The 26,286-nt window shown below is 41.0% G+C and overlaps 1 protein-coding gene across 3 annotated transcripts; it reads left to right on the top strand.

The window, feature by feature from the left end:
- On the top strand, positions 1-19,250 carry BEND3 (BEN domain containing 3). Of its 3 annotated transcripts, none has more exons than XM_071548847.1 (4): positions 1-268; positions 8,921-8,965; positions 9,350-9,570; positions 14,426-19,250. In XM_071548847.1, the coding sequence occupies exons 2-4, from the start codon at positions 8,932-8,934 to the stop codon at positions 16,697-16,699; spliced, it is 2,529 nt and encodes an 842-aa protein (XP_071404948.1). In that variant the 5' UTR covers positions 1-268; positions 8,921-8,931; the 3' UTR covers positions 16,700-19,250. The 3 variants fall into 3 exon arrangements, with proteins under 3 accessions (XP_071404948.1, XP_071404949.1, XP_071404950.1); XM_071548848.1 differs by lacking the exon at positions 1-268 and adding an exon at positions 1,035-1,441; XM_071548849.1 differs by lacking the exons at positions 1-268; positions 8,921-8,965; positions 9,350-9,570 and adding an exon at positions 9,970-9,995.
- Positions 19,251-26,286: the final 7,036 nt, after the last annotated feature.

The raw sequence follows: 26,286 nt of genomic DNA, 5'->3' as shown, positions 1-26,286 counted from the left end.
GGAGGGGGGAGGAGCGGGCCGCTCTCCCCCCCTCCCTCCCTCCCCTCCCGCCCCTGCCCCTGCCCCGGGGCGGCGGGTGGCGCTGGCCGCGGCGGGTCGGGGCTCGGTGTCCTTGTGCGGAAATGACACACGGTCCCGTCACGTCACGCGAGAGCGCAGCGCGCGGACCCTCGCACACAAAGAGCGGGGGGGAAGCGCGGGCACCAGCGGCGGCCGCTCCAGCCGCCCCCGCTGCCCCGGGGCTGCCGTGGCCCCGCGCGGAGCCGAGGTAAGTCCCGCTGCCGCCGCTGGCGGGGACGGGCACCGCTCCACGCACCCCACGGCGAGCGGGGAGCGCCGCCCCGGCGGGTGGGGGAGGAACGGGGAGGGGGGGCCGAGCGGGGGGGCCGGGAGGCGCGGGGCCGGCCCCTCCCCCGGCCGCCCGCGGGCCGGGGCCGCGTTGCCGGGGCTGCGCGGGCGGGGGGCTCTTTGTTCGCCGCGCCGAGCGGCGCGGCGGCGGCGCGGGTCGCTCGCTCCTGGGCCCGGTCCCTCCATCTGCGGGGCTGGGGGGAAGGGGGAGGACGGGCAGTGGGGGGGTGCAGAGTGGAACGGTCACGCCGCCGTCACCTCCAGCCTCACCTCACTCCTTCCCCCCCGCCCCCCTCCGCGCGCCGGCCACATAGATCCGCCCGGGCAGGGTTCGGACCGGAAGCACCAACCGCCGCCGCCGCCGCCTCGGGCTCGTGGGTCTGACCGCGGAAGCGGCCGCGGCCGCGCCGCGTGCGGGGCGCGCGGGGCGTCCCCCGCCGCAGCGCCCGCCCCAGGGCGGGGCCTCGCGCCGCCGCCGCGCCGCGCGCGCCTCTCCCACGTGGCGGCTGCTCCGCCGCCCCGCGGCGCGCGCGGGGGACCCGCGGCCGCTTCCGCGGGCACCGCCGGGCACCGGCCTCGCTTCCCGCGCCCCGCCGCGCGCTCGCCCGGGAACAGCGCGAGGGCCCCGCGGGAGCCGGGGGTGCCGGCGGCACCGGGCCGGTGGTTCTGCTGGAACCCGTGTGGGCTCCCCGGGGGTCACGCGCTCAGTGGGCCGTGGAAGGGCACTGCGGGGGGTGACGGCCGCCCCTGCCCTGATCACCGCCCGCCGCCCCTGCCCACATCGCCACCCGCAACCTCTACCCAGGTCATCGCCCGCTCCCTCTACCCTACTTTTCCCTGCGGTGTGTCCACACAGCTTTTTGTAAATAGAAGGGAACAAACTCTGAACCAGCAGAATGCGAGCCGGCGGCGGGCCAGCAGCCATGTGACGGCTTCCACATAGCGTTGACGCAGTCCCAGAGCTTTTTGGATTGAAGTGCAAGTAGGGTGGTTTGTCGCTGCCACCCATAAACGCGGTGTATGCCTGACACTTGGGACAGAGACATTTAAACAGGGAAAGAAAAACCTTTTCCCTGCTTCTGGCCGATACCTGGTAATCAGATTATGAATTTACTTGAATGACTACATCTAACAAATTGCCAATATATGTTAATACGTTTTTATTTCCTACTAAATTAACCTCAGCACTGGACGAACTGAACTTTCAATCTTTGCTAAGTATTTTCATAGCTTAGGTAAGCCCAATGGATAGAAATAAAGGAAAGTTCAATGCAGTTTAGAGGATATTTTAGGCTGCCAGCAAAGAGTGAGAGGAGAGAGGAAAGTATTGAGGAAAACAAAATGTTTCTAACAGACATGAGGGCAACACATCATTAAAGAGAAGACAAATTGATGCATTAATGCTGGAAATAAACCAGGTTAGTGTTTTGTTGACTGTTGCAAGGTTAAATTGCTGTTTGGTAAAAGTACAGAGGACAGATTGAGAAGACTTTGAGTTTAGCCACATGGTGAGAAAACTGAGGAGAGTGATTATTTTTTTCCTTTTTAGAATTTGTTTAAACTGCAGCTTCAGATGTATCTCAAATGAAATCTAAAAGACCCAAATTAAGAACATGCCCTCTAAGTCCTACTGGCAAAATGCCCACCTTGCAGGCTGGCTTTAGTGGAGATTTGAGGCTTCCTGTCCTATTCCACAGGGCAGCAAAGGAGGTTTTCAAACTATGTTAAGTATAGGGATTATTACTGTCCATAAGAGTAGTGCTTCCAACAACATCTGCTGTTTCTTTAAAAATATTTTTGTAGTTTTAGAACTTGTTATACATGTATTTATAGTGAGAACATGTTTGCCATGTTGGGAGTACTGTTTTCTAAGTTATTTAATATTTCAAGTGTCAGTACTGGATATCAAGAGTAAATTGTTCTCAAGAACTGCACTCTTGGGTCACTCTCCAGCAACACCCTACTATCTCAAAATGGATAGAACAGAAAGCATCTGCTTTTAGTGTTCTTCATATTGTCCAGTTGCATTTTGCTCATTGTTCAGTTAACCAAGGAACATTCATATTTCACAGTTTCTATATCATGGGTCATCAATCTGAAATCAGTTATCTGTTTTATTGTTTAGGGCTTTTTGATAAAGGTGGTTTTAGGTGTCAGACTTCTTCAACCTTCTGCCCCTTCAAAATTTGTAAGGCCTTGTCAAAATTGAGTAATGTTTAAAGTCAAATCATTGGCCTGTGGATCTGGACAAAAGGCAAACATTGTCTCTAAAAAATACATTTTCTGGCTCAGTCTTGGAGTGATATTTATGTGTAATTCAATTGAATTGAATTCGAGTTGCATTGTTTTTTACAAATTGGAGGAATCAAATGTACCCTGAGGATAATTGCCATATTGAAATTATTGAACCCAGTGCTACAGCTAGGAAGTAAAAGATGCAGATTACTTTGCTGCCAAAGCAGAGCCCAGAACTCACAGTTCTCTAGGTTTACTTCTCAGCCCAGCAGGAGAGCTTTCCAAGAGACAGCCTGGGAAGCAGCACGCACCCAGAACAGGAGGAGCTCCTGGGCAGCCTGAGCAAAGGGCACGCGCCTCCAGTCCTTTTTGCCTCTGGAACTGCAGGGCTGGGTGTTGGGAATGGTTGTTTTCTCTCATTGTTTCAAACTGTTGTGTAGGAATCAGTCTTCTAGAACATCACGAGGAACACAGTTTTGCCCTGTTGCCAGGCAGTTAGAGCAGCCCTTGGCTCACCTGCTGCATGAGACAGGACTGCTTCCACCTACCCACAGCAGCTTGGAATGGGGACTGTGGCTTCCCTTGGGAAGCGTTGGTCGCTTTGCTCTATCCAGTGCATGGTTTCTGTGAAATACAGAGACCCAGAGACAGGGAGCAGAACCTCATACACTGGACTGTCTTCTGAATGTCTAAGTGCTACACCATTGTTATTTGCTGAGAATGAATATAGTAAAATAGTTTTGATTTGCTCTAATTATGTAGTGTAACACCATTGCAATTTTGTGCTGAAGTCCTGTTGCAGCATGGCCTGTGTAAGAGGAGGTGATACTTTGGCTGTCAAAGAGCAGTTTGATGTACACATCTTGTAAAATTTAGCCAGTGTTACCTCCTTAAAAGATCAGCTTTTTGGGAGTGTTTCTGTGTTTCTGTCATTTATTAGTTCATTTGGTTACCTGTGCTTTAAGAGACGTGTTATTTCTTTCACTGCATTCTGAAAGCAAGGAAATGGAGCCGTTTATTCCACATGTGCCATTCAACACATATTTAATGTTACTAGCAAACATATGTCTTAACATTTGACTGACATTTAAAGAACAGTTCACCTCTTTAGAAACAAGTAACCTCAAGTAGTACTTTTCATTGAAGCCTCTGAGTTTTATATGTGAAGCAATGTACCGCTGTCATGTGGAATAAACATAATACAGTGTCTAAAGCCCTGTATTTTTAATAACATTTTCTTGTAGTTGATAATGAAAAATTAGGAACATTCCTTCCAACCTACATGAAGATGCTAAAATATTTATAGTGGGACAGTTTGCATCCAAGAAGCAACGTCTACACATTTGCCATGCAGTTGTGAACTGAACAGTGCAATGTTATGCAACTGTTTAAATTATAAATGACGAGCTTCTCTAAAATAACCAGCATTATTATTATTATAGTACATAAGTTAATGATAAATTTGCATTTGTGATTATAATTAACACGTGTTACGAAATCAAAATTGCTTTTCACATACAGCATGTATACATTTTTATACTTTTTTACATGGCTTACACACTGTTTTTTCATTTGTCAGAACTTGGTACATTAGATATGGGAGTCTGAAGACTAAAAAGTTGCTTCTTTAGTTACGAACAGCAGAGCAGCAGTATTTTTTTCTAGTGGAATTTTTTAGTTTGTTTTTTTAAGTCATGACTTGAAAGTGATCATTTTCTTTAAAAATTATTGCAAAGGCAGGGAACTGCCTTCATCTTACATTATCAAGATCTTTTCTCTTTGTGTTGTGCTTTTACAATGGTCACAGTCATAAGACAGCTCAGGAAAGCATCTTCCATGGCCAACACATCAGTAATTGTTAGGTGGTAAATATGAGGAGAAGAATGCACATTATGGAACAATTTAACTTAGGTTTATGATTCAGTTTCATTTTATAAATAACTAGGTACATTTCTATGCTACTTTTAAGTAGCAATATGCATTATACTAGATGATATGAGACTGAAATACCGTTAGAGTGTGAGTTGAAATATGCTCTTTTACTCATAAAATCTTTTGTACCCAAGTGCTTTAAATCCTTAAGGTGTCAATGCATATTTCAGGTAGGTGCATTTTTGATAAATGGGTTGCATTTTTTGCTCTACTTGCAAAAGCAGCATTAGGATGGTAATTAGCACTAAATGCACACAGAAGCATTCCAAAGCCTCCTTTTTAAAGGATTCTTCCATGCTTTGGAACTTGCAGCATTGCACTATTCTTTGACCTTCTCTGTTAACCATGGGTAATACTATTTCCATGTTGAATGTTGTTACCAAAATGGTACAAGGATGCAGTTAAGTGTCAAAGCCTAGTAAGTTTTTTGAATAAAGGCATGTGTCTAAGCAAGAGTAATGGAAGTAAGGAGTGTTAAGTCCCTTTGCTAAGCTGTCTTGTTCATTGTCTAATGAGAAGGAAGAGCAGGATCTTTGGGAAGGGAATTCGGCCATTAGTGACAGCCAAGCTGTGCTGGAACTCCCTCCTCGTTCTTCCCCTACCTCCTTGGATCTGGCTGTTGATGTAACTCTGCTGTTGTAGGTGTTTGCTGTGTTTTGGAATCCTCCTTCTAGACGATTCACCAGAAGACAGGATTTACTGCAGCATCTCTCAGTATCACAGCAAGATGCAAACTGACAAGGCTCGTTGCTCTGCCAGTCACTGTTGCCAGCCTGGGCTCCCAACTTCAGCACGGAGTGTTCACTCTTTCCTAGAATTTGCTGACTGCTGTCCTCTAGATAGCATTGAGTCATTATTAGGCTGAGGGTGATAAGTGTATTTGTCTACTGTTTTGAAAAAAGATTGAAATATGTTTTGTATACTTAACATGACAAGGAACAACTGCCAGGTGTTTGCTTTACTGTATGGATTTCTTACTCAATTGCTTTTTTGCAGTACTTTGCCCCAAGATCTTTTAGGTCTTTTTGTACTCTGCCTTTGCTTGTTTTCACAGTCTGGGCCACAATGCTGCCTCTTTTAGAGAGGCAATAATTATTATTTATAAGTACTGATGCACAGCAAACAATATTTTAAAGAATCTGAAGTGGATTATCTTTAGTGGACTTCAAACAATCAACAAAATTATTGTTAACCTTACACAGATAGACTTTACATGTGTGGATGTGCACAGACTCGGACTTCTTCTCAAACCCCTAATTTCCTATGGAGGCAACTGCTCTGTCAATATCTCTGTGTCCCTTCACTACTCAGTGGTGGGTCTACTGTGACTCAAATTTGAAGCAAGATGGTGATAAGTAAGGTTTCATTGCCACTGGAATTGGCTCAGTTGGTTAAGAGCATGGTCCTAATAACACCAAGCTTGTGGACTCAATGCCTGTGTGGGCCATTCACTTAAGAGTAGGACTCAGTGATCTTTGTGGGTCCCTTCCAGCTGAGAATACACTGTGATTCCGTGATTCAATGGTTGAATCAAGCCACTGGCTTGCTGGTGTAAGGAGAGATTTTAATTTTCTCTCCCAAACCTTGTGTATACTTCTGAGCCCGGCCTGATTACTTGCATTACCGTTAACCTCTATGAATTACAAGGAAAGTAGCTCAGAAAAAAAAAGATGTTGTTTTGACAGTTTATCAAGATGGAAAGTGGGCATCCATGCTTGACTGAGGAAGCAGGTAGGGCTGTGAGGCAGGAAGTCAGAGAGGGAGTTGAGTCCTGTCTCCTGACAGAGGCTGTTACACATGTTTCGTTTTCTCATAATACCTGAGTTCTTAAAAATCTCACAAAGACAGGAAACTGGATAATGAGACACATATTACTAGTGTTCTGAAAAAGTTGGAGCTTGTGCTTTGGCACCAAAGAGTTCAGGTATGAAACCCAGTCTTTCTAGACCTTATTTATTCTGATACTGGCTCTGACTATTTGCTTTAATTGTATTCTGGCAGTTTTCAAATTTAAAAAAAAAAGTCACATCACTGTTTCAAATTTGTGAAACTGTATTTTCAATTAATGTTATTTGACCTGAGTTTGGGAAAGCTTTGGTCTTCCTGATGTTGCCTCCTTCAGAAAGTTAACTGTTAACAGGGATATGTGCTTTAGTTTTGGCTCTTCAGATCCTCATGTCTCTTCTCCTTCCAGTTTGATTCTATTCTCTGAGGAATTTTTCTAAAGCATTCTTTCTATTTGAATAGCAGTAATAGCAGGAGTTAGAAAGAAAATATAATTCCATATATATCCTTTTAAATACTTTGTATTGTTCTACCCACTGCCATCTTTGTAGCCCTCCTGGCTGTGTATTCAAATTTTTTTGTTTTGCTCTGATACATTTGTCTAGGATTATCTGGAAAACCATTTTTATTTCAATTATAGTATATTCTGTAGCAGTATAGGCAAATTTGTTTGCTGTCACCTTAGGCCCTCACCAAAAGAGTGTGTGTAACACTCCTTGAGCCCTGGCACATGTTGGTCTTGTCCCCCAGCCCTCGAGTCTCAGCCTAGTGCAGCATGGAGAAGCACAAGAGAGATCTAGACACTGGATATCACGGATAGCAGGGCAAAATAGGAAGAGTTAATACTTTGTGTTTTTCTTAAGGTCCAGCACAGCTTTTTGATGGTGCTGTGTGAACTACACTGTTCTAGAATTTTTCATAAAGAGCTGTAGTGGCTGTGTCTAAAATCGTAATTACTGTTGAACTGCTAAGACTCTGTATTACCCCATGCCATCTCATCAGGTGGTTTGCAGGCTGGTGTGGGCCACTTGAGTTTCATGATGTTATGTCTCTACAGAGTTTGCAGAAGTTGAAGTGATGTGATTATAGTACTATTAAGCTGACATACTTTATATACAGATTAATTAATAAATACAAGTCCTGAAATAGGGATGATGGTTGGTAAAAGGAGTAGGTGTCTGAGGGGTTTGTATTAGCTCTGTGTCCAACTGAGAGAGACTTATTTTTACACGTGATAATGAAGACAATTTCATGTTATCCCCTGGAGGATACCCTTTACAAGGCTGTATATAGGGGCCATGTGGAAGATCAGCACATCAAAGAGTATTTTGGCTTCTAGGGTGGCCCAGTATGAGCTGATTTTATAACTCTTTGTATCTTTTGTTTGGATGCTACCCATTGTAGTGCAATTGTACAAAATCTAATCCAAAATGAGACCTCATACTTGTCATTACAGCCATCAATTACTAAAAAATTAAAATACCTATCCACACAACATTCAAGTGTTTACAGAGCTTTTAAACGTCATCTTGGGATTTTAAAAAAATAAAATATTATCCAGCATTATTCAGGAGAGAACTACAGACTTTTCCCCCTCCTTAACAGATTCTTTCTCTTTCCATCTCTCTTTTGAATTTCATTATAATTCCCACTCCTGGGCCGTATATGCACTTTTGATTGACTGGTTTTATTCACTTGCACTTGTAAAGTAATAATGTTGTGGGACCAAGTGAACATAACGCTCTGTGTAGATGAACATGAGTGGAGCGTGACAATTTACTAGTCACCAGTTCACCAGTTGAGAGTGTCAGTTTGCATCTGCGTGCCCTGTAAGGGTCAGTGAGATCTGAATAAGTTGTTTGCTTTGTAGATCTCGGAAGATTTAGAATAGCTGTCAGGAACATGTCCAAAGATGGATATTTGCACCAAGTATCTTGCAAAATTAGTTTTCAAGGAAGCAGAAGCACAGCTGAGTTTTTCACGTGAGAAGTAACACTGAAATCGTGCTAGCATAATGCATGTATTTGTTTTTCCTTACAAGAGACACTTACGTTATTTAGAGGCTGACAGAGAAAAAGGATTTACTGTAGACCTATCTGCACTGTTTTGCTTGAATTGATGCAATCCATGTCAAAAATTCTAAGATGTTTAAATGAAAAGTTACTCCAGCATGTATATTACAGTTTATGATGAGTTTTCGTTTTATGATGACTTTGTGTCACCCACAATGACAATATGAAAACATTTGTCTGTAATAAGAAGTAGTGACTTTGTACAGGGTAGGGAGTTTAATACAATTAACTTCCATTTATATACTGCCAGTATAGAGAAGGTTGGAATGATTTTTACTTTTCATAGCAGAAAAATAAGTAAGAGTTTTAGATATTTTCCTAGCTGCTGTGTGTTGTCTGCAATGTAGTTTGAATGTTGACAGGTCTATAGATGGCCATGAAATGTACTGAAAATAGCTGGTTTTGACAAGCCTACAGACTGGAAATTATCTGTAGCCTGTTAAGGCCCAATGCCTCTGGGTGAAAAGTAATTATAAGAACTGATGTAGGTATTTTCTGATTTCAGAAGATGCTGATACTTACTTTTGTATTTTTGGTTTTTTCTTTAGTGAGATAGAAGATGAATTCAGCTGAAATCACTGATGATGATGAAGGTAAAATATTATACTTGGTGTAATTTTTGGTCAGGCAAAAATTGTTGTTGAATTAAAGCCTTTGCCATCTGCTAAAGAATGAAGTTGGATCAAGACAAATTACATGAATGTTTTTTAAAAAGCTATCTGAAATGCACCACTATCTTTGTTCCTTACTGTATTTTCTGCTCTACGTCCTTTATGCTTTAGATTCTTCTTTGGGGAAGAAATAGTCATTTACTGGAAAACTGAATGATTTGACTTTGGGGTGATCTTGACGTACATTCTTCAAAATATGTTTTCATAACAAGAAACAAACCGCAAAAAGATACCTGCAATTGTATTAAGGGTGTCATGATTTTCTGAAGAGGGTACTTTATCTTTCTAAACCTTCTCTTTTTCCAGTAAAAATTCCTAAAAAAAATGTGAAAGTAGAAACAGAAAACGAAGATGAAGCTCTAGACTGCTCAGTAACATCCAGATCTGCTGAGAAACAATCCCTGGATGGTGCAGTTCCTTGCCTGCAGGATTCCAACAAGCGGAAGCAGACCCCCCTGGGCTGTGATGGGTCAGGAGCCCAGCAGGATGCCTTGCCCAGCGTGAAGAAGAGACGCTTTACGCAGGAGGTGACCGCTCTACACATCACTGTGATTTTTCGGGTCATATTTCTTAGGCTAAATTCAGTGCTGCTATAAAAACAATGCAAATCTTTTAACTAGATTTGAATGGATAATGAGTTTGCAGATGTGGATAATCTTAAGACAGTTGCACACATGTCTGGGTATTCTTTTAATAACATGGAAGCAATCTCATTTTTGAAATACAATCATGGGTTAGTTTATTCATATGAAGTACGTTTTTGTTGTTTGCCAGAGAACGTGGGAGCAGGCAGTGATTGGAGTAACTAGACATGACTCTGATTACAGTCCCTCTCATGTCACCCAGTCCTTCAGCTGTATCTTCAGTGATAGAATCGGGGCTGTAATTCTTCCTTGTGTGACACAAATCTGATGTCAGTGAGACAAGTATAAATTTACATATTATTTGAAAGGTAAAAATGCAGGGATGCAGAAGACTTCAGCATATCAAAGTGGAATGTGTTACAACTTCTGGTGCAGCATCCCACTTGTGGCAATCCAAATGTTTCTCGAGCTGTGGAGATGATCAGTCTCTTCCATCATCCTGATTTAGTGTTTCATCTCTCTAACAATGGCAGATTTCAATTAATCTTTATCGAACAGACCCAGCTTCTTTTTGTCCTTGTTCTTTTTAGTAGGGGCAGCAGTGATCATCTGTTTCTAGAAGAGTCTTCTGCGTGTGGGAAAATTCATGTGATTTTGTCCACCCTCAGCCCTTCCTTCCCAAGACTAAAAGTCTCCTTTTTCAGCTCTTCTTCAGGAATCACCTTATATTTTTTTTGCTTCCTTTGAGAGTCCTGAAAGCACTGTCCAGTGTCAGATAGTCACATCTCTCCTGACACCCTCTAGAGCAGTATAATGACCTCCTGTTTTTCACACTCAGCACTTTATTAAAATAACCCAGATTCAAATTCATCCTCTTTTGAATAACTTCAGGCCCTCGGTTATATTTAGTTTGTGACCTACTCTAAGCACATATCCTTTTCTGCTGTTCTGCTACCAGGCCAGTTATTCCATGTTGTATTTGCACATTTCATGTCTCGTTTCTAGCCACCCTCTTTCTATTTCTTTTTCTTGACTATCATCTCTCTGACTTCTCAGGGCTGGTTTTTTCCCTGAATGCCTGTGGTAGGTAGGTTTTAATCTTATTATCCGGTTTCTTTCTTTTCCTTTTTACAATTGTTTCCTTACATTCAGATTCTTAAAAGAGCTTTATAATGGTCTCTGAACTGTGCTTGTTTTGTATTTTACTGTTTACTGTTTGCCATTAATAAATTTTAAAATTTAATTTGAAGTTAATTATAACTTTGGACTTATAATATATCAGCAATTGACCCAGTAATAATGATGAAGGTTCATTCTTGGCTGACTCCAGTGAATCAGCAGGTTTAGTTAAATAACCAACCAGAAATAGTCCTCTAGCTTAATACCTTTTTTAGTACCAATATTTTGGTTTAATTGATGATTTTGTTTCTGTTTAAACAGTGGACAAAATCTTAATTTTTTCAAGAATGTTGTGCTTGTAGTATATTTTTACCACACATTGCGTAGGCATCAGTGTGTGATATAAACAGAGTTGTGCTTTTTATTGGGCTAGTGATTATATTACCAAATTACTTTCTATCTGAAGACATATTTTTTTTAAGTTCTGAATGCTGCTTCATAACCAGAAATTGATTTCCCCTGAGTTTCTTTTAAAAAAAAGTTTAGAAGATTGTAATTAAAAAAAATTTTGTGCAAGACTTTTCCAAGTTCTCATGTGTTTGATAGAATCTTTCTGTTTCTTGCTCAACTATTTTTTATTCTTTACTCAGATGCTAGAATATTATGCATTGTATTCTTACAGATATTTCGACTTTGTTCCGTAAGCATATTAAAGGTCATAAATTAGCTGGACTTGAGCACTGAACAGAACAATAACTAAGCAAGTTTTAAAACTTGGATTAGGACTCTGAGAAAGAATGCAAGAGACTCTTTCACAATTTCTTGTATTGGTCAATGTTTTCCAAAATACTGCATTTTGCAAATGTTCAAAGAGTGTTTAGAACATAAAAATTTACTGTGCATCTGTAGTATAAAAAGCAGCCCTGCTTTGTGTACATTGAGCCTAACAGAACAAAACCTTTGCTTCTTTTTTGATGGTACATTAGAGCTGATCATCCTAAATGGGTGTGGTATTGTCTGAAATACAGGGATGCTTAATGATCAGTGCTACAGAAAACTAATTAAACTATTAACATACTAGTTTAATTGGAGAATTTACAAACAGCTATGTATTTATGGTGTGGAGACAAGATAATTAAAAGCAAAAGGAAGGAAAATGAGAACGTATCTGAAGGAAAAATCCTTAAATGCAGGCCCAGATGTTTTGTTGTCTGCCAGCTGAACACTGCCTATGTGTTTCTGAAATGCAGAGAGCCAAATCTGTCCTGCAACCAAAGCCAAACACTGTGAGCTGTGTTAGGGGAAGGGCAGAAGTTCTGCTGCCAGGACAGTGGGGATCTGCTGTAGTTCTGTGCATGAGCTCCAGAGCACCGTGTCCAAAATCCAGTGCAAACTGTCACAGTCGCACCATCGAAGTGCAGTAAGGTTCTCAAGACAATAAATTTGTGTTCTTTAATACTCATTCTAATGTTGCTTTGCCCTGACATTGTGTGTGAGGTGTGCATTAACAGAAGATACCCCCCCACTGCCAAGTTTTAATACATAATTAATTAGGGAAAATCAACAGCGGGCGGTTAGCTGAGAACTGACAGACACCTAGTGGCCCATGGCAAGCTATTTAGTAGGAAAGGAACTGAATGAGTCTCATGCTGTATGTGAAGGAATATTTGGGGTATACTCTGTCAACAGGAGTGTTAGTGGAAGAGCTGGCTAATTAGGTTGCAGATCTCATTGTTTCTGTAAGAAATGTTTTGTTATGTTCTTCTGATCAAAAACAGTAAAATAATTTGTAGTTCAGTTTGGGTGTCTGACTGGGGAGCAGTACTGTGTTTGTTGTCAGTGGACATTGGCCTGGCCTGCTTTCAGGTGATGTCTGTTTGATAGAGCTCTGCTACCATCTGAAAGTACCCATGTTTCTTCACTGACAAGTACAGGTGGTGTATGATAACTTCAGTCCCAGCACAGGAGCCTGTAGTTAGGTGGGAACAATGTGGATCTCAGTCTGCTCACAATTCAGTCTTCATTGTGGTATTTTACAAGTCACAGAGAGCTAATTTAGTTAGTTAGGGTATATCATACCACTCGGGGGTAAAAGTCGCCCTTTAACAGCTGGTGGTGTTACAGGCCTCTGATTTCTCACTATCCTCTTGGCAAATCTGCTTTGCTATGAGTGGGACAGTTCTCAATGTATCACCTTTGCATTACACTTTCTTTGGATCATCTCTCCATCCACAGCTTTGGGTGTGAAAACACAAAGGGTTCTTATGTAGCATTGTATGATGGGAGTGAGCAAACTTGGAATCATGGCTTCAATTTAACTGAGTGCTGGTTTCTAAACTTGGAGTGCAAACCAGCTTGTTATTTCTGAGCCTCTTTTGAGTATACATTGCATTAGAAATTAAATAGTAATTAGATTCAATTTGTCACTGCAGCAAGCAGATGCCAAGTGTGAGTACACATAGGGAGGGACCACACTGAGGGACCACAGTTCTGTTTTTTCAGAAGGAAACCTTAATTCAAGTTTCTGACTGTATGACATAGTGGGGTCTTCACTAGAATTTCAAATTTTTTGTGGCTCTCAGCTCAGACCTCGAGTCTGTGTTTCATTTGTTTTAATAACTTGAACACAAATGCTGTAGTTTTTTTATCTAATTAATATTCTGTAGCACAAGCCAAGGAAAATGCTTCAGTACAGTATTCTCTAAAATCTGGGAGTGTTTTCTCATGTTTGAATTCTCTGTGTTGGATTTTGATTTTGTTGTGTCTGCTTAAATTCCTAGAAACTACTTGCAATATCCATGTGTTTGCAAAAAAAAAAACCACAAAAAAAAACTCCCAAGCCCTGCATACTTGCTGTGAGATGATGAAAATGGTTCCAATTTTAAGCAATGAGGAAGAATTACAAATTACCAAGAACATTAATTCCTTAAGAGCTCATTGCTGTTTTTATATAAATTCTTTTGAAACTTAAAAATGCATAAGTCTAAACTTCTCTGCATTTCAGAAATAAAGAAATCTTAGGCTTCCTTTTTAAAAAGATAATACCAAGGTACTTATCACTTTATGTTTTTGTTATTTAAATAGAATACCTTTTAAAAATTAGGTCATTTTCAGGATTTGTTTAGGAGTTGTGCACCATTTAAAAGATTTTTTTAAAAAGCTCTATATAGATTTTTCACATTAGAAGAGAATAAGCATAAGTTTTGTGTTTTATAGCCTTTGTGACATTTTCAAAAGTTGGCCTAAAGAGAGTGCTGGAACATTAAATGCAGTTGTTGGAGGCAGTGGCAAGGTCACAGGACCAGGAGTCAGAAAATCTGGTTGCTATTCTTGGCTCTGTTGCTGACTTGTTGCCACCCAAATTCTCTACAGACCAAGATCCTCATATGCAAGATGAAGCCTAATGATACTTAATTTGGGAGAGCATTTAGAGCTCCGTGGGTAGAGAGTACTAAGAATTATTATTGCTTTTCTAGTCCATGGAGCAAGCAAAAAAAAAAAAGAAAAAGAAAACCTAAATAATAGCTTACTGTATTTTTGTTTTTCCTAGTGAATTTATTAATTTTGATTATTTAACACAAATCCCCTGAAGAAAATTTGGCTTTGCGTTTTTATATAACTTACCTATAGCTAATGTTTTTAAGACAGTCTTACTAATACAATGTTTATTCCTTTGAAGGGCTCCCTTTCAAACATGAGGAACAGAGATACTGGCTCACCCACTCAGGTAAATGCAGAACAGCCTAACAAGAACAAGAATTCTAATGTAACATGGCTGGGTGAAGAAGAATTCTTCAGTGATGTAATCACTCCATCTTATAAAAAACCTCTCTATGGCATCTCACACAAAATCACGGAGAAGAAGAACCCACCAGGTACAGAGCAGTTCACTTCTTACGAGTTGTTTGAGAAACTCAACCCCAGCAGTCCCTCACAAATTCGGACTTTGAATGACCAACGCAAAAGAGACTCGGCCACAGCCATTGCTGTAGCAGCAGCCACAGCAGATTCAGACTCAAATATATATTCTTTGATACAGAAAATGTTTTACACGCTTAACACCCTCAATACCAATATGACTCAGCTCCACAGTAAAGTTGACCTGTTGTCTCTGGAGGTCAGCAGAATTAAAAAGCAAGTCAGTCCTGCAGAGTCTGTTGCAGACTTCAAACCTCCCCCGGAGTACCAGCTGACTTCTACGGAACTCAAACAAATCATGGATCAAAGCACGTCAGGCGGAGACCTGGCTTGCCGGTTGCTCGTGCAGCTCTTCCCAGAACTCTTCAGTGACGATGAGTTCGGCAGGAGCTGCAGTGCATGCGGCTTTCTCAACAAAAGGAAACTTGAATCTCTTCATCTGCAGCTTATCCGTAACTATGTGGAAGTTTGTTATCCTTCTGTGAAGAATACAGCTGTCTGGCAGTTGGAGTGTTTGCCTCAAGTCAACGATTTTTTCAATAGATTTTGGGCTCAAAGGGAAATGGAAAACAGTCAACAGAATGTGCAATCATCCAGTTTTTATGAGACTGAGCAGGTTGAATCCTCTCATTTTATGGAGGATAAGGAGCAGGAAGAAACTTTGTCCTTGGACAGAAGTAATGTCATTGCCTCAGATTACATGCTGGATGCTCAGGATCTAAATGAATTTTTAGATGAAGCTTCTTCGCCAGGGGAATTTTCTGTTTTTTTGTTACACAGACTGTTTCCAGAACTCTTTGATCACAGAAAATTAGCTGAAAGGTACAGCTGCTTTGGAGACTCTGGAAAACAGCTGCTGGATCCTCACCGGCTACAAATAATCCGTAGGTACACTGAAATTTACTTTCCAGATGTGCAAGAAGAAGAAGCTTGGTTGCAGCAGTGTGTTCAGCGAATAAATGATGAGCTTGAAAGTACATACCTGGATGGAAGTGAGTGTGATCAGATGAGAGATGACTGTTACGATTCTTCTAGTTTACCAGATGATGTATCCATTATAAAAGTGGAAGACAGTTTTGAATATGAAAAACCTGGCAGACGGTCAAAAAAAATTTGGCTTGTACCCATAGATTTTGACAAACTTGACTTTCCCCCTCCTGATTTTGATGTCCCTGTCCCAGATTACCTGTTGAACAAAGAACAGATTAAAAGCATATATGAAAGCAGTCTTTCCATAGGCAACTTTGCCTCTCGATTGCTTGTTCTCTTATTTCCTGAACTATTTACTCATGAAAACTTACGGAAGCAATACAACTGTAGCGGATCTTTAGGCAAGAAACAGCTCGACCCCACTAGAATTAAATTAATTCGACACTATGTGCAGATACTGTACCCCAGGGCAAAGAATGACAGAGTGTGGACATTGGAGTTTGTTGGGAAGCTTGACGAGAGGTGTCGACGAAGAGACACAGAGCAAAGGCGCTCGTACCAACAGCAACGGAAAATCCATGTGCCAGGGCCTGACAGGAGGGAATTTCTCACCTATGCAATAAACCCTGAGAGGTTTCGAGAAGAATTTGAAGGGCCACCACTGCCACCAGAAAGAAGCAGCAAGGATTTTTGCAAGATACCACTTGATGAACTTGTTGTTCCTAATCCAGACTTCCCTGTGCCTTCTCTGTATTTGCTGTCCGATAAGGAGGTAAGAGAGATAGTGCAGCAGAGCCTGTCGGTCGGCAACTTTGCTGCCAGGCTTCTTGTAAGACTCTTTCCTGAACTCTTTACTCCGGAGAATCTGAGACTGCAATACAACCATTCAGGTGCTTGTAATAAAAAACAGCTTGATCCCATCAGACTGAGACTGATTCGTCATTACGTGGAGGCAGTTTATCCTGTGGAGAAAATGGAGGAAGTGTGGCATTATGAATGTATACCGAGCATTGATGAAAGATGCCGGCGTCCTAACAGAAAAAAGTGTGATATACTGAAAAAAGCAAAGAAAGCAAAAAAAGTGACAGGCTCCTTAAATTGCTAAGACTTTCACCACTAAATTATTGTCAGGATTATGCTTTGGTTTAGGCTGAAGGGCCTGTCAGGAGCTGAGGGTGCTCAGCATCTGGGACAGTCAGGCACTAGATTTGTTGCGTTTCAGTGTGCATGTTGCATCTCTGTCGGCACCGCAGCAGTGGGAAGTGGCTTACTATGTTTGTATGTGGGTAAAGACCATCAGTGACAGAGCTACCAATGACTCACTAAGAGCATGATTTTCACTGGTGCGAATACATGTAGTGAAACTATTACTCCACTCCCCATTTCTGCATTTTCCTTTTTTATCACTTTCTAATAATAAAGATTTTTTTTTAATGGTTGTGCTCTTCAAGGGCAGTTTTTCTTTATACCTTCATAAAAAGTATTGTTAATTAATTCGGATTTTGAAATTTAGACTAAACAATTTAAATTTGAAAATGCCATGTTCATTGGAAATCATTGGAATTTAGACTTTGCTTCTACAGTAACTGCAGCTTCGCATTTGTTTTGTTCTTTATGATACTGAGGTACTGAAAGTAATAATACCATGTCAAAGAATGGGTCAGAGTGGTGTCATTTGTATTTTTTACTGTTACCCAGGTTTTGTTTCTAAAATCAAGAATTAACTGCTGAAGAATTGAAATGTGAGCATAGACACAATGTGAATTGTTTTTTATGTTGACGCCACACATTTGATTCTGCCCCTCTGAGTTCTTTTATTGTCCGGTATAACTGCTGGAGTGACCGAGGATTGCTCATCTGAGTAAAGCCAGCAGAACAGACCCAAGCCTCACCCATGCATTGTGTTCCCATCACCTGCTTGCTACTCTGATTGTAAAATAGCAAAAGCAACAACAACAAAAAGATCTGAAGTAAGAACTCAGAAAACCGATAAACCTTACTTTCTATCAAAATCATGATTCCAAAGGTTTCCAGTGTGTGCTCATATTGAATTGCATATATAAAAAGTATGTGCAAAGATTGGTTTTGTGATGAAATTCAGTGTTTCGGGGTCCCAACACATGAACTGTGGTAATGTAACTCCTTCTTTGTGTGAATGCAGCATCTGGATATTTTGGGTGTAGGGGCACTGAACTCCCTCCCTTTGCCAAATTGTTTTAGTGTAATTAGTAGCTATTCAGAGACATAACTATGTATGTATAACTTAGGTTTGTATGGTCAAGTTTGCATCATTAATATGTTCACGTGTAACAAAGACCACCCAGAACCCAATGTGAATTTGCTGTATGACTTGTCACTGGAGAGTGCTGCTTTAAAACCAGTTTTCTCTTTCTTTTTTTTTTTTCCTTTAATACTGATAGAAATGGTGAGAGAGAGTCAAACATGGATTTTTAAGACAGTAATGACAGTGATTGCTTACAGATCATCACTGGAACACTTTGGAGCAATTGTTGATGTTCTCTGTGGTCCTTTTCTGTTGTTTACTTAGATGGGTCATAGTAGCAAATCTTAAGTCAGTTCCAGTGTAATTTTCTATTTTAGCATTTCTAAGAAAGTACAAAATATTTGATATTTTTACTTCAGATTTTTAGAATTTATTATTTGTAGACTCACTGATCCATTTAAAGGAAAACAAAATGTTTCCTGATGGCAAGAACTAGTAGAAGTGTTATATTAAACCAGGAGTAAATAATAGATAGTAGCATTTGCTCATTTTGCCCATATGGTAGTAACATTCTCAAAGAATGTATGAAGAAAGTCATGAATGTACTAAATAATACACTGATACTGTTTATATCTGTTTAAATGTTTCCTGTTGGTTTAATAATAGCAGACTATGCTCAAAATGGATGTCAGAGCAAATATGGCTATAATAAATCAAAACCATTTTACCAAAGATGAAGAACTGATACTACAATGTCTGCATCTGTTCATTTTTGTGCATAAATTTAACAAATTGAATGTATCAGAAACCAAGACTCTTGTAATTGTATGCTACCTAGAACCTCTGTGAAATTGTTTTACATGCACTTTTATGGGAGATATAAAGTAACAGAAGATTCTAACAGCTGCTTAATTTGTGGTTGCAAATGGCTGGTCAAAAGGTAAGAAATACAATTATATTTTCTTATCTTAATGTCATATGTTTCACCACTTAGTGATGTCAAAGCTCCCAGAAGAATTCAACATATATTAAAGTTTTTACAAATTACAGATGTTACTAGCTAGCATGCAAGTTTGAGACATACTGGCTGTTACTGTAGATGTTGGTATTAAGTCAAAAATCAGTCCATTCATATTATCCACAAAACAGTGAAAAAACAAGTCTCACTTTGAAAAATGACATTTTTGAAAGTAGGTATAAAAACATTTTTGTTGTATTTTTTTCGTCTAATTGCTATCTACATTCCTTTTGTCTCATTCTTCACAACCCTTTCATGATTAATTTATAACTAATACCAAGAAAATGCAGACATATAGGTAATGACATAGTTCACTAACAAAAGCTCTTGCAGTGCATCTGAAGTACAGCCACTTAATCCAGTTGGTCAGTCTTGTAAATAAATTAAAGGTATATTATTTTCCTACAAGGGGAATGTTGTCTGGTGATTGTTTGAGTGCGAGCAGGATTTTTTTTCCTATAAAGTCTGTTACTAAGATCTGAGATAACCTTTACTAGTTGGACAAATACATAGATGAAAACACCTTGGGCTGCTGGAGCCATTTTAAAAGATTTTTCTGTCTTTGAGACTTTTCCTGTTTAAAGGAATAAACTTGTAACTTTGAAAGTGAAGCTATGATAGGAGAGTTAATAGATACTGAAATGTTTGTCACAGAGGTAGTCATGCACTGACTTCTTATGGATGAGCATTACTTTCTACCTATCACATCAGTAAACCCTGTTAAGCTGAATATCAGCTTTCAATAAGTATTGAACAGCCCATTTCTAAGCTTTCTAAAAGAAAAAGTGTTGTCTATCATAATTCTTTATTTTTGCATCATACACTTTTTTACAACTTAAAAAGTTCTGTATTAGCTCTGTATAAAAACTTTAAACAGCACATCAACAGGGAGATGCATCAGTTTATTGTCTGTCAACTGTATTCAGCTGGCAGAATCAACAAATGTGTTAGCAAATGAGAAAAATCTTTACTTGAAATCACTTTGTTATGCTGATGCAGTACAGCCCATAGTGTTTCATGTTCTAAGAAATGTTTGTGACTGTTTTTCTGTTATCTTCAAAATGCATACAATTTATTTCTAGGTATGTTTTTTTAAATCTGTCATTTGTCTCTTTTCAGTTATTGTTTGATGGTTATGTTATAGCTGTGAGAAACACAATAGTGTGCTCGAAGCTCCACAAAGGCATACCGGCTCTAGTCTTATGCTGGAAGGGGCTAACATGAATTCTGCATCTCCAAGAAGCCCAGAAAATAATATGCAGGTTTTAGTCCTAATTTATTTTTATTCAGATTTTGTTTTGCTGATTAAAGGGATGTGAAACAGCTGGAAGATTCAGTGTCCTAAGCTTGCATAGGACAGGGCATAAAACTGACAAATGTTCTTGCTTACCAACCATATTTTAGTTGATCACACTTAGAATTTATGGAAAAACAGGTGTGGCAGGCTCAGATCTACAATTTTTCTGAGTAAAGAAACAAACTCCATGAATGTCAGTGCCAGTATTTCTTTACTGCTTTGGTTTGCCTTTCTGATTTTTTTCTATTCTGATTTTTTTCCACCAACGGAGTCACAGATTTTTCCTCAGGGACGTTCTGAAAGCTGCTTTTTAAATGTGCTTGAAGATGATAATATGAATAGATAAAGTGTTTTATCTTTTAATTCTCTCCTAAAATTGACTTTGCTAAGGGCAGAAAAAGTAAGAAATACACATTGGTCTGTCTTCCTTCTTTCCTACCTATTTCTTTGTCCTAGTGAATGTTAGGAGAGATTAATTCTAGTGGTAACAGTGCATTTGAAATCCTCATTTTGCTCCCTCTATTATAAAATCATCCATCTAATCTTCTCACTTAAACTTCTGTAAGGAATTGAAAAATGTCTTACAGATACATAGTATCCATCTTTGTCACATCTCACATAAATCCTGTTCTGAGAGCTCTTCTCTCCTGCAGCAGAGTTCTTGCTGAATGAGCTGCCCTGGGTTGGCCAGTTCCAGTGCTGGAACCAGATGACTCCTAACAAAATCAAAACTCCATCACATTAACATTTTCCTTGTACCTCATCTAACAGGCAGGAGATCAGCCCTTACATACAGTGTATTATTTTTATCCAACATAGCCCTTTTCATTTCTGTCATTTTCTAGATCCTGTCTTTTCCAGCTAGTGACCATAAAAGCCTGTGACAGAAGCAGACCACTTGCTTACTCCATTTCCTGGTCTGTTCCATCTTGGAACAGTGGTCCCCACTGAGCATTTTTCTTTGATTAACAATTCAGAAAGAAGAACTTGGATTCCCATGGGAGGGGAAGAGCTGCAGTAGAAGGAAAATAATTGTTATTTTCCCACTTCTCCCCTCCCCCACTACTCCAAGGTAAAAGTCACTAGAGCAAACCTGGTTTGTTTTTGTTTTACTGTTTTTCTCAATTTCTGTTTTAAAATTTAGTGGAACTTCCCAGTTATAAAATGGGCAAAATCACCACATGTCCAATCACACCAAAATTGATGTTAATAAATAGAAACAAATTGTTACTGAAGACTGGAGGAAGATCAGCTAATGAGTATCTACATGAACATCACACACACAAATGTCAAGTAATCACTCCCAATTTCCTTCACAAATTTCATTATAGCAAAACAACTGTTGTTTCCAGGGGCATTTTGTAGTCTTAGTGCTCTCTTCTCTGTAAGGCACAATATTCCTTTAATTGTTACACTTTCAGGAATGTACCACTTTGGTTAGCTCATAAGGTGGTCTGTTAGAGAGGTCTCCAGATGTTTTCTGTGGAAAGAAAATTCCAAGGTACCTGTCAGCAGTAGGAATGAGTCACTTAATAGGATGACATCTTACATTTGAAATCTGACGCCTTGTGTAAAACCCAGAGTTTGGTATTGTCATGTAATGTCCCTTTTTTCTCTTGCTCCCTCTCCTTGTTCCAAGAACTAGAAAAAACCACAGTCTCCCTCCTTGCAGTGCTTGTCTGCATATAGAAGCCGATACAGAAACAGATAATTTTTAGCTTCAGTAATACTCAGATTTGCATAGCTCACACACGCACACCCCTTTTGCATTCCTTTCCCTGGCATGGCATCATAGACTGACCATCACAGACTGACCATCACAATTGGCCTGCACAGGCTGTTGAACACTGTAATTTGGTAGCTGCTGAAGGCAGATTGTCCTGCTCTGACATGCCACTACAGGGAAAAAAACAACCCCAAGAAACAAAACAACAAAAAGCCAAAGAAACACACAAAAAGCCTAACCAACCACAAAACCACAAACAACAAAACCCCACACCACCACCCAAACACTAGTGCTTTTCTATTAAAAAAAGAATTGTCCATTTTGAGGGGCCAGAGGTATCAGGGTATACCCCCTCCTCTCCTGCCAGACCCAAGTCTAATTCCTGTGTGAGCAATTCCCTGCTATTCCTTCATGGCACTGTTCCTCTGATGCCCTGCTCCGTAACGCAGGCTGTCCTACAGCAGATGCTGTAGGTGTGTAGCATTGCTCCTGCAGCAGATGAGACAGACAAAGCTGCCAGATAATGCTGTGTGCTGCCCTGCCAGTGACAACGGGGTCTTGTACCCACAGTCTGATTGTGCCTGCCTCTTAGGGGACCAGCCAAAATCATCTGGATGAGGTCACCCGTCTGTGCAAGAGCAGGGCAGGCTGGCTACTCTGGTCTCCATGCCGGACAGGCAGCATGAGGTTGGATTTGTCTGTGGTTAATGCAGAGGTGGCTTGAACAGCACAGTCATCTGGGCAGCCTCCTGTGAACTTGTCAGTCACTTCTCAGGCCATCCAAGTCTCCCTTTTTGACCTCAGCAGTACCTCCAGGAAGAAGCCCTTTCATACAGTTCCTCCACCATGCAGACTAAGAATGGCAGATGCCCATGTTCCTCAGCAGGAAATTCATTTCAGCAGGGACGGAAGGGCAGAAGCAGCAATCATTTATCCAATTCACTGTCCATACCCTGGACTCTGAGCAGGAGTGTTTCTGACTACTCCATGCACAGTGGCACTAGAGATTTGGTAGCTTACTAGTGGCAGATTCTCTGTTTTGGGAAGATCATTTAAACTTTTGTTTGATCACGTCCAACTACCTTGACATGTCATCTGACCAGACACTTGACCATGTTATTGATGGACTCCATGATCTTAAATTCATGGCTGAGGAAAGGAAGATGCTCAGCTGACTCCCAGGTCAGTTTATGTATGCTTTATATGCATACAGTCTTTCTGGGCCTGCCTTGTCTAAAAGTCGCCTGAAGGTCCAGCAAGAACTGTTCCTCCACCTCCCAGAATGCACACTGCCCCTGCTTGTCTCCGCTCGCTCAGTCAGTAACCAAGCCTTGCCTTTCTTTAGCTCACAATTTTAGCTCACACAATGTTTTAAAGCTGCAGAAACAAGTGCAACCTGATAGCAATGTCTGACCCCAATAAAAAGGTCTGATCAATAGAGAAGCTTATCCAGGACAGATGAACATAACCAAGCGGAACAGCTACTTAGCTTCCTCCTGTCATAGTTTTCCTCTGAGATCACCCTGCCTTGTGACCGAAGCTTTCTATTTTGAAGCACATGGGTACAGTTCCCTTTCCAACCATTTCAAAGCTGAAACCACAGAGGGTTGTCTCACGTGTCACAAGACTTAGGAAGTCTGCCTTTCTTTTCCTTTGCTCATATCACTAGTGCATCAACACTTAAAACTTAGGAAAGCCTATTTCTGCCTTTCTCCGTCAATGGAGACCCGGTTTTGATGGCAGATAGTCACAGAATGGTTTGTGCTGGAAGGGACTTTTAAAGATCATCTAGTTCCAATCCTGCTACCATGGGCAGGGACACTTTCCACTAGACCAGATTCCTCAAAGTCCTGTTCAACCTGACCTTGAACACTTCCAGGGACGGGGCATCCACAGTTTCTTCGGACAACCTGTTTCAATGTATCACCATCTTCACCATTAAAAAAATATTATTCCTTATATCCGGTGTAAATCTGTCATTTTTCAGGTTAAAATCAGTGTCCCTTGCCCTGTCATTACAAGCTTTGGTAAAAAGTCCCTGTTATCATTAGGAAACGGCTAAATCTTGATTGTTTGGGCTTTTATCTGCTTTAGTTTCCAGTAGGCTTTTCCAGACATTAAAAATGAAAGGTTTTGGCCTAATATTGTATCTATATTCTGTCCAACTCAAGAAATTACCCTGCTAAGTGCTCTTTCTTATGTCAGCGGCTTTCAGGGATGCAACTTTCCTGCCCATCTTGGGTGCCAGGAAGGTTGACTATTTTGTTGTTGTTATTGTTTTCATCCTGCAGAGAACAGACCCTTTCAGAGAGTTAATTTCTTCACATCCATACCTTATTGTAGTAGTTTTGGCTTTAGTCAGTATAGGTCCCCATTTAGGCCTCAGTTTTTAGCAGGCCTCAAAGGTTGTGACACAGATTAGAGGGGACAGGTATCATCTGACTTAAGCAGCCAAAGAGGTATTTCATATCGTCTGACATCATCAGGAAGTGTCGGGGAGTATAACAAGCAAGGTGGGAGGAGTCTCGCCCTCTTTTCGGTCCATGCTTCTGACCAGGACGGTTCCCGCTCCCTGACTGCTGATATCAGGCCCTCCTGCCGGTTCGCGCGTCTGTTTACCCGTGGACGTGAGCACATTCCTGTTAATTCCTCTTTCCCTCTTGCTGGGAGGTTTCCTTTGGGGAGGAGGTTTGGTTGGTTTGGAGTTTCACCTGTTAGCTGGGGCGACCTCGGTGAGCCTGTTGTTGTTTCCTGTCACTATGTGCTATTTCATATTCTGTGTTAAGCTCTCCTCTTCTCTGTATAAATATAAAAACCTCACTGTGTCTAAAGCCTCGTTTCTGCTGTTTTCCCTCACTCTCCTGCTCTGGGAGTGGACTTTTTGACTGGGTACTGGGCAGTTGGCATTTTGCCAGCTCAAACTATAACACTTATCTATCCCCAAGCCCCAAAGCATTCTTGGCATTCATGAGTGAGGTCCTATTCTGGCCCAGTACACTCTGGTGTAAGTTACCACTGTTGCAGGTCCGGCAGATATATATACATATACATACACATGTGTACACACTGACAAGCATTTGACAGGTAGATGACCATCAACTGGAGCTTGCTGACGTATTACAACACTCCTTTCTACCTGTTGGTCTCAACATCCCTGGAGATTATGAAGCCACTTAGAATGGCAAGGATAGGTGCAACTGGGGAACAGAAGACACATCTCATTTATTTCCACAGCACTTGGTGCAAGATCCAACAGAGTGGAGAGAGCAATGCTCACAATGAAAGTACAGACTAATAGCTTCCTCTGGGTGCTTGCTGTGCTTGCTTGATCCCTAAACTTCTGCAGTGTAAGGATCACCAAAATGTAGGGAAGTTTTCTGGGATCTTCTCAAGAACCACTTTTTTTTAAAAGGTGAAACATTAACTAGACATGTATGTGCATCTCTAAACATCTACATACAAAAAAAAAAAAAAAACCACACCAAACCAAATCCTAAACCCAACCAAATAAAAAACACACAAAAAAACCCAAACCAAAACAGCACTGTTTTTAGCTATGCCTGAAGAAAGCTAGAAATTCTTTTAAATCCTGCATTCAGCAGCTACCACTCCCAAGGCTATGGGGAGGTACAGCCTGCTTAAACGTGGCCATCGAGTAGCTGTTGGCATGAAAGAAAAAGGGTCCTGGAGTATGCTCTGCTGCCTATTCCAGGCTACCTTCTTCCCTCTGGATGCACTGGGTGAACAGTAGCTACCTGCTCCTACTGGCCAGCTTTCCTGCAGACACACACCTTCATGTGGCTGCCTAAACATATATAAACAGAATAAAAATTCTGTGTGCTTCACAGTTCATCCAACAAGTGCTTGTGTTGGGAGAAGCACATTACCAGTTCTAGTGGTTAGTTCTGAGATGCCTGTCCTAAATGACAGCATTTTCCTGTAGTAATCCAGACATGAGCTTTTCATCCCGATGTGACTTGACCTTTCCTCAGATCTTTGCACCGCCTAAGTATTAAATATCCTCTTAGATGCCACAATGAAATTAATATGTGACAGTCTCAGATTTCATCTTCCTCTGCATGGTTACCTAAACAGTAAAAATTAGCAGTGCTGCACACATCATCTCACTGATCTGTCCTCCCCATGAGAGCAGAGTATTTCTGCCATGATTCACTCATGACTTCCTGACACACCTGGTGAGAAGACCATCCTGGCTGAACAGAGAGCTTTGGCTGGAACTCAGGAAAAAAAATGAGTTAATGACTTTGGGAAGAAGTGGTAGGAAACTCAGGAGGACTGCAAGGATGTTCTGAAATTATGCAAGGAGAAAACTGGAAGAAACTAGAACTTAATCTGTCAACTGCCATGAAAGACATTAAAAAAGGCTCTATAAATATGTTAGCAACAAAGGGTGGGCTAAGGAGAAT

The sequence above is a fragment of the Pithys albifrons genome, chromosome 2 (assembly GCF_047495875.1).
Source record: "Pithys albifrons albifrons isolate INPA30051 chromosome 2, PitAlb_v1, whole genome shotgun sequence".
Classification (NCBI taxonomy): Eukaryota; Metazoa; Chordata; class Aves; order Passeriformes; family Thamnophilidae; genus Pithys; species Pithys albifrons.
This window is presented reverse-complemented; position numbering and strand designations above follow the sequence as displayed.

What these genes read in the sequence shown, in the direction of transcription:
- BEND3 (XM_071548847.1), top strand. Translation starts at nt 8,932, where the DNA reads ATGAATTCAGCTGAAATCACTGATGATGATGAAG. An exon ending in AATCACTGATGATGATGAAG is followed by an intron (nt 8,966 to 9,349) that starts GTAAAATATTAT and finishes CTCTTTTTCCAG; the next exon opens with TAAAAATTCCTAAAAAAAAT. An exon ending in AGAGACGCTTTACGCAGGAG is followed by an intron (nt 9,571 to 14,425) that starts GTGACCGCTCTA and finishes ATTCCTTTGAAG; the next exon opens with GGCTCCCTTTCAAACATGAG.